At 38.6% G+C, this 8,961-nt stretch overlaps 1 protein-coding gene across 3 annotated transcripts; it reads left to right on the top strand.

Moving 5' to 3' along the window:
* The first annotated feature begins 498 nt into the window (after positions 1–498).
* LOC132161426 (nuclear receptor subfamily 4 group A member 2-like) lies at positions 499–5,715 on the top strand. 3 transcript variants are annotated; one of them, XM_059571456.1, is made up of 8 exons: positions 499–922; positions 1,223–1,323; positions 1,561–2,468; positions 3,458–3,587; positions 3,730–3,893; positions 4,104–4,306; positions 4,380–4,558; positions 4,645–5,715. In XM_059571456.1, the coding sequence occupies exons 3-8, from the start codon at positions 1,599–1,601 to the stop codon at positions 4,878–4,880; spliced, it is 1,782 nt and encodes a 593-aa protein (XP_059427439.1). In that variant the 5' UTR covers positions 499–922; positions 1,223–1,323; positions 1,561–1,598; the 3' UTR covers positions 4,881–5,715. The 3 variants fall into 3 exon arrangements, with proteins under 3 accessions (XP_059427439.1, XP_059427437.1, XP_059427438.1); XM_059571454.1 differs by having other exon boundaries at positions 500–922; positions 1,597–2,468; XM_059571455.1 differs by having other exon boundaries at positions 500–922; positions 1,223–1,348; positions 1,597–2,468.
* The last annotated feature ends 3,246 nt before the right edge of the window (positions 5,716–8,961 follow it).

Genomic DNA, 8,961 nt, shown 5'->3' with positions numbered 1-8,961 from the left:
CTGTTACAGCGGGATTCCCTTCTCACAATGGAAACCCTTCACCGCTCAGAGAGAGCAATGGAATCAGATGAAACACATCCTAATCTATTGAAACTTTCCCTAAGCATGATGCAGGTGAAACAGATATGGCGTCACTACTGAATAGTGTTTCTAGCCCTGCATCGGTAGATTCAAAGATATAAAGCGAAATGTTATTGTATGGCTATATGTTTATTTTTTTCCCTTCTTTAATGATTTGTCATTGGATTTAATTTTTAAAACGTAATGGATTTCCCCCATCCAGTATACAATTTTCACTAAATTCTTTAAAAGTATGGCAACAGAGCAAATTTACTGTGGTTTGCTCCCTTCTCCATAATCTATTTTTTTTTTAAATTCCTAATTTGTTGTTTTTCTTTTCTTTAAGTGTGTCTCTAAAAAAACATCTAATTAATCAGCATGTATTGTTGCATTCCTTTATGAACTGGATATAACGGCAGGTAAAGTTTGATATGTTGTGCCTATGCTGAATGACGAGTCCCCAAAATAGTAACAAAATTTCAGCTCATTGGTTTTGAGATCTGATCTCCTGTAGGTGGTTTCTATATTGGGAAACAGATAATCTGTAGGAAATTCAACTCATCTGACCCAGTGGACAGTCCAGCATATGCAAACGCGCGGACGATTGAAGAACAGTCCCTCTATCCAGCGATCACCGCGCGTCAAGGGGTGACGCGCCTGACGTCACGCCCTCTTAGCACGTGGGCTGTGGCATTTAGAGTTCTCATAAACAAAAGGCACATTGCGCTCTGGCTCCAGTCTTCGCGTGCAGTCGAAGGAGTAAGGTGCGCAAAGACAGTGGCTCTAAATGCAAACGCAACTTCTATCAACAGGAACCGCTACATGGATACATAATTTGCAACTCTTTTAATAGCGATTTGAGGTATGTAAGAGCAAAAAACATTATTTTAATTTAATAAAACAGCTTTAAAAATGCTTTTAAAATAAAACGTGTGGGAAGAATTGTAACTTTCTTAACTTTAGCCTTTATTTTTAGGTTTTATCTTTTTAAAATATTAATTTGAATATTTCCAACACCGTAAGTTCCATTTTTAAAGCTAACTTGAAGTCATCTGAGTGCCTTGATGTTACAAAAACATATCAAGTTACTCGCACTGACATGCTAAAAAAGCGTAAGACATATGAAGATGTTGTTACTGATGACAAAATATTTATTTCACAGAAATCAAAAGAACGGAGATACACACTCTGACATCAACCGCTGTAGCGAGCCCTGACTTCAGAGATTGTTCGACGAAAGATAAAAGTAGCAGGTGTGCGGAGGTAAACTGAAGCAGGCCAGGGAAATGTATGTCAGAAAGTTTAAATACATTCTTTCCAATGGAAAATCCTGTATTTCAATGAATACTTCTTAAGCAGGAGGTTAACTGTGGGTAAAAAAAATAAAAAGGGTTTTATTTTAAAACTGAATAAAAATACATTCTCTCGTATAAATTAACACTTATTTCCAAACGTGTGAAACTATAAAACATTCGAACAAATATTTATGCACCCTATCAGGTAAAGCTATAACAATTCAGTTCTCTAACACTGCAGCCATGCCCTGCGTCCAGGCTCAGTATGGGACATCACCTCCAGGAGCCAGCCCTGCATCTCAGAGTTACAGTTACAACACCACGGGAGAGTACAGCTGCGACTTCCTAACACCGGAGTTTGTCAAGTTTAGCATGGACCTGACTAACGCAGAAATAGCTGTCACTTCCTCGCTCCCCAGTTTCAGCACCTTTGTGGACACCTACAGCTCCAGCTACGACGTGAAGCCTCCCTGCCTCTACCAAATGTCCCACACTGGGGATCAGCTGTCCATCAAGGTGGAGGAGATACCCGCACACAGCTACCATCAGCAGCAGCATCATCATCAGCCCCACCAGGCTGAGGAGAACCTATCCCATACCGAACCTATATGTAGGCCTATATACTATAAACCATCCTCACCAAACGTCTCCCAGTCACCCAGTTACCCGGCACCTCCACACCACACGTGGGAAGACAGCGCGTCCCTACACAGTTTTCATCAGAACTACCTGGCGACTACACACATGATGGACCAGCAGCGGAAAAACGCGATGTCGCGGTTGTTCTCGTTCAAGCAGTCTCCTGTGGACACGCCGATGTCAAGCTGCCAGATGCGCTTCGATGGATCTCTGCACGTGTCCATGGGCCCGGACACCCCTGGTGCGCACCGTGCGCTGGACAGTTTTGCTTTACCGGCACCTCCGAGGAAACAGCACGCTGTGGGTTTATCCCATTCGCTTAACGTCGGACACCCATTACTGGAAAGCCCGGTGTGCTCACCCCCGGCTAGAGGATCTCCATCCAGTGAGGGTTTGTGCGCTGTGTGTGGGGACAACGCAGCCTGCCAGCACTACGGGGTGCGCACATGCGAGGGGTGCAAAGGATTCTTCAAGGTACGCTTTTTTTTATATATATATATAACTAAGTCGTGGCCTAATGGTTAGAGAGTCAGACTCCTAATCGAAAGGTTGTGAGTTCGAGTCCCGGGCCGGCAGGAATTGTGGGTGGGGGGAGTGCATGTACAGTTCTCTCTCCACCTTCAATACCACGACTTAGGTGCCCTTGAGCAAGGCACCGAACCCCCAACTGCTCCCCGGGCGCCGCAGCATAAATGGCTGCCCACTGCTCCGGGTGTGTGCTCACAGTGTGTGTGTGTGTGTTCACTGCTCTGTGTGTGTGCATTTCGGATGGGTTAAATGCAGAGCACAAATTCTGAGTATGGGTCACCATACTTGGCTGAATGTCACTTCACTTCACTAACACTATAGCCTACGCGTATTACAGTCAAAGTCCCACTGGGGTAAAAGATTATAGTATAAGCTTATAGTATAGATTATAGATTATAGTATAAACTTTTGTTTACCTGCCCAATTAGAGATTAGAACAAGAAAATGCATGGTTTAGAACTGACCTACAGTAGCCTATAGGCTACCCTTAACTATCTCAGTTCTATTGATTTGACCCAATATGCACCTAGGGACACCTCCGTTCATCTCTGCCTCCATTACTTTCGTCTAGAATTAAATTGGTTTGTGCTGAGAGTCGTATCGCGCCTAACCGAGCGTAACGGAACTCCCAGTGGTGACATTAAGGCCGCTCTTTATGTCACCGTCGTGATAGAATAATCTTGCTAATCCGACAAGAGGGGTCGCGGAGAGAGCGTCGGGGGACCCCAAATTATGGCTGCCCACGCATCTGTATTTACCGAATGTCTGCTCTGTCCGGGCCTTGAATGTATTAGACAGCTTTGGACTGGAGTGCAGGGTTTGAGTGTCCTGTTCCATTGTAACTTCATACTGTGATTGCGGTTCAAGTTGTCCATGCGAATGGAGTAGATTTGCATGCAATTAATCCGCTACATGCATGTGCTTTTTCTTTACAGCGCACGGTGCAGAAAAACGCCAAATACGTTTGTCTGGCGAACAAAAACTGTCCTGTGGATAAAAGACGGCGAAACCGATGCCAGTATTGCCGTTTTCAAAAGTGCCTGGTCGTAGGGATGGTGAAGGAAGGTAATGTCGAGTACATTTTTGCTTTATTTACACGTCTAAGGCATCTTTAAAATTATGCCTGTTAAATTATATTATCAAAGAGATATGGCTTCATGTCGCGGTGCGGTGTGTATAACCAATATATATATATACATGTTTACAGTTGTAAGAACAGCCAGTTTAAAAGGACGAAGAGGTCGACTCCCCTCCAAACCTAAAAGTCCGCAGGAAATCCCGGTCTCTGTGACACCCGTCAATCTCCTGAACGCCCTAGTGAGAGCGCACATAGACTCCAACCCCTCCATGGCCCGCCTGGACTACTCTAAAGTAAGCATCAAACAATGTGTAAAACGTTACGTTTTTTTTAGTTAAATAATAATGTAATAACTATTTAACATTCATTAAAAGTCACATTTCAGAATGATAGAATGTGAGAGAGTCTAATTTACAGAGAATTATAAGAGAGCAAAGTTGCATGTAATCATAAAGCTTTATTTGAACAAATATTGAAATGTCTCTTTTTGTGTTAAATTCTAGTTTCAGGCGAGTCCGGAGTATCATAGTGGAGGAGATGAATCTCTGCACATTCAGCAGTTCTACGATCTTCTCACTGCTTCAATGAGCATCATTCGCGGATGGGCAGAAAAAATCCCCGGCTTCACTGACCTGCCCAAATGCGACCAAGAACTGCTTTTCGAATCAGCCTTCCTTGAACTTTTTGTGCTGCGGCTGGCTTACAGGTAAGCAGTCATGATCTAAAAGAGGACTAGTTGTTTTTTGCCCGATTTAAATAATCACTTTAACAATTTTCAGGTCTAACCTGGCAGAGGAAAAACTTATGTTCTGCAATGGAGTGGTTTTACACAAGTTGCAGTGCGTGCGTGGCTTTGGGGAGTGGATCGACTCTATCGTCGAGTTTTCTTCCAACCTTCAGAACATGAGCATAGACGTCTCTGCCTTCTCCTGCATAGCTGCTCTCACCATAGTTACAGGTAAGACATGTCTGACCTTTTCCAAGTGATGCACAGAATATACAGCGCGCTTCAGACCCCTGACGGAGTGTTTTTTATCTCCATAGAGAGACACGGACTAAAAGAGCCCAAGAAAACAGAGGAACTTCAAAACAAGCTCATAAACTGTCTGAAGGATCAGGTATCCTGCAGTGGAGAGTTGTCTAAACTGTTGGAGAAGCTGCCGGAGGTGCGCGCGCTGTGCACGCAGGGACTGCAGCGCATCTTTTACTTGAAGCTGGAGGATTTGGTTCCCACGCCTGCGATCATTGACAAACTCTTCCACGATACCTTACCGTTCTGAACAATCGGCTGAACTGCGACAAATTCAGAAAACCTTCACGATTCCTCGATGTGACGGATTTGAAGAAATTATATTCGAAGGATTTTTTTTTTTGAGTTTGAAGCACGGCTGCTTGTGGACAAAAGTGAATAACTAACTCTGTTCGAGACAACCGCGGAGGAAATAATATTAATAGAATATTCAAAACTTTGCGTATAAAAATATTGTGGCGAGAAAAGGACTATTCTTATGCCTGTTTAAAGTGTATTCAGTTATATACTGAGAAAAGTGCGGTGTGGTGGAAATGTATTTGTATTGTTACGCGTCATATTGTTTGTTACCTGCAAAAACATTTATATACAACTTCTTATGTGTTATGCACGATGTAGCCTAATGATTTAAGGGATCAAAATCATTTCGAAAAGGTACTTTAACCACTAGCTAATTAAGTCATTCTGCGTTAAGAATCGTAAAAGATTGTACTAAGTGAGCAGAAGGATTTTTAAAACTCTATCTACATTTCAGATTTCAGAATGGATAAAAGCATATAGAGCACGTTTTTGTGTTTATGGTTTCATTAGTGAATTTTATTGTTATTAAGATATGATTCGCTTTTTTACAGTTCAGAAAGTATGCATGGAATTCGTCATTGAGCTATTAACTTTCTCCAGCACTTTGTATTAATTTCATATTGAAATAATGTCCGAGGTTTACGTGCAACTGGTTTAAAGTTCTTAACATTATGCTTAAATTTCAGATCATTGTTTTCTATGATGTTATGGTTTTTGCACTGCATTCTATATTAAGCTTCTCTCATCTAGTGTATTGCTGAATAAACCTAACTATTATATATTTCCTCTTGCTTTGTCAATATGATTTACTTGTGTTCTATTAAATTTTCGAATTTGCTTATGAAAGCTTTTTTCATTCCAGTAAAGTATTTCATACATTATTTCATTCAATCCTAAATCAAAACAACAACAACAACAACAACAAAACATATTTTCGGCGGTATTATTAGGCTATTATTAATATTTAAAGGCGGCCCTTCTTCTGAAGATTTACGATTTAGTCTAGGCATATATAAAACAAATTCTTGAAAATGTCCTAATTTCCAATGAAACTGCCACATATTATTGCAAAGAAAGAAACATATTCACAAGCCTAATTCTGTATGAAATACAAAACATTTAAAATGCTGTAAAATGCCTTTATGACCGATCTTGTTCAAATGATTTCGAAGTCATCCGTTAAATCTGGAAAAACTATCACGAAGGAAAAAACTTTTTCCTTAATTAATACTCATTTGCTTTACAGTTTTTACATATGATGTTCAACATTCTCCCCAAATTACCACGATGATTAGAGCAAGCAACCCTCCAGCTCTATATGAAATGACAGTAACTGTTCTATCGTTTTACAGCACTTCCGTCTCTCAGTGTTGCCTGAACTTTTCAAAAGGTCATATCTTTATTGAACAGATGAAATAACAAAACACAATCAAGCAATCGCCTGTGAAACATTTCAAATGAGAGGAGACACACTGGTAGTCAGCTTTACCTCGTTACGATTTGTTCTACAACACCAGCAAGCTGCATGCGGTAAAATGTGAAGGCTATGCAAAAATCCAGATTTGAAGAATCAATACTTTTACATAAAGGACGTAAATATGGATTTTAAACTAAAGTAGCCTACAGCAGAGATAAAAGGAGATATGGGTCTAAAGTGGACCAACTCACTGTCAGAGTGTGTCTTTTTTGGTAAAGATTATTAAGTGATGAAGTCTGTACCCTTTTCCTCTTTTCCATCTTTCCTCCCTCAATTATTTAGGCGATAAAAATACAGATGAAATCATTTAAGTCATTATAGATTGTTCTGTTTGGCCCTGGCATTCAGTTTAACCATTCAATGTGTTTTGCAGAATTTTTTTATTTAATTTTAAGACAGATTTCAGTATTCCTTTCAAGATTAGATTTCTTCCCTCTGAACAAAGTATGATTTAATTATGGGATAAAAAAACAAATCAATAGTTTTGTCTTCTGCTTAATTTATAGCTATGTATTTGAAGATGAAAAACAGTTTAATCAGGTTTTCGAGTAAAAATGTATCTCTGGCATCAAATGTTTTTCATGCTAGAATGCAATCGACATTGTAAATGTAGTTTTGAGATTTGATAGCCCTCCAAAAAGATTCTAAGAATAATCCCATCTGTTTGTGGATGGATGGTTCGAATGCAATAATGTTAGAAATGTTTAGTTACAAATGCACTAACACTTTTTTCAATCTGATTCATTAAACATTCCTGCAGTTTAAGTGTTTCTCTCCAGGTGTCAGGTCTCTGTCCAGTGATATGATTCTGTACCCCCCACCTCTCTGAGGCTGGGAATATAAAATATTGATTTATGTTTGGTAGAAAGGCCTTATAAAAATGATCACATACACAAAAGGGATTCATGAGCCCCAGATCAATAGACATCCTGTTTCTCAATGCTTTGGACCATCACTGACTGTGAAATGTTAAAATAAAGAAATCAATATTATTCGAGAAATGTCAAATTTATTATAATTATGAGGGTGAAGGACTGGCAAAACTTTTTCTTTGTGTTTGTGTGTGTTGAGTGAAGCCATGCACTATAGACAATAAATTTGTATGTTGATACTTTACATGTGTGTGGGTGTGCTTATGAATGAGAAACACACACTCTTTTTTTGAATGGCATATTGCCATAAAACCTGCAGGAAAATTAAGAAATGAATATTGGACTAATAAACTTGTATATGGAATCAGGAACCAGCTCCTTATCAAGCCAAACTATCATGTAAGTTTTTTTCTGACAATACTGATATTTGTTCTTATCACTTCATTGATATTTCCCAAATATGTTTCTTGATATTTTCCATAATGTGCACAATATAATGCAAGACCACAGTGTCTATATTTCTCAGAGGAGTCTCTATGGTCTAAACATGCAGATGGCTGGTCTGGAATCAAAGAAGGACCAAGGGACATGCCATTTGCTCTGAGCCCAGACCAGCACACTGACACTATGTTCAGTTATGTGTTTCATGCGGCCTTTATTAATAATTCATCTGGTTAATAGCATTACAGAGAATTCTCTGATTCAAAGCTACAGCAGTCCACTAATACTATAATAAAATCATATTTTATTGAGCCACATCTGTGTGTTGATAATTGAAATGTGTAAATAATTGAAAAACTACTAATAAAAAGTATTCATAAGCAGCTTTAAAGATAAAATAATAAAATAAATCTATAAAATATGTGAAATTCACTTTATAACATCCCAAAATATCCCAAACACACGTATTAGTCTGCTTTAGAGAGAAAAATTATATATATAAAAAAAGAAACATAATTCAAATATCTGCAGAGGGTTAAATTGTAATGAAAACAATTTTCATTAACCCACCCATAAAATGCCAGAAATCTCTTAATTTCAGAATTGTAAATGAAATCAACTATTTTAAATGTGTTTAAAACTATTAATGTGTATTAAAACAATTAAAGCAAACAGAAAAATTTGCAAACACCGTAACATTGTTTCATTCTCCTATAGCTGAATTTTCCCGTTTTCCACAATACTGTGAGTGCCATGCCTTTACAGATAGTCATTTGCATGTGACCTTTAATTTAAATGTCTGGAAAGATTGAACGGCAGAGGGTTGCTATTATTTGAGGAAAGGGACTCTAGGCCTACATCCTCTATCCCTCCTACCTTTCAGAATTCTGATAGAAAAATTGACTATTTAATTGATTAAAGCCGATCTTTGTCACCATTACAGATATTTTAGGTTATAGTCAGTAATTATATTCGGTAAGGAGAGAGACGCAGAAGAGCATATTATAATAAACAAATAAATGCAACTTATAACAAATTGTGTTTTGATAATCTTCAGTGACCAGCACTATAACCCCAAAATTTCTAAAATAGAACAAAATCTAAAAGTTGCATCTTTGTATCTTATTCATCCCTAAATGGTATTTTACTACCCCAGTGACATTTTTGCATCTTTATGAGAGTATTTTTTCTAAGCATAAATAAAAGCTGAATTCAATGCTTAAATCAACTTCACAGCTGAG

This window comes from Carassius carassius, chromosome 17 (assembly GCF_963082965.1).
Source record: "Carassius carassius chromosome 17, fCarCar2.1, whole genome shotgun sequence".
Classification (NCBI taxonomy): Eukaryota; Metazoa; Chordata; class Actinopteri; order Cypriniformes; family Cyprinidae; genus Carassius; species Carassius carassius.
The sequence above is the reverse complement of the archived record's forward strand: the minus strand, read 5'-3'. Positions and strand labels throughout refer to the sequence as shown.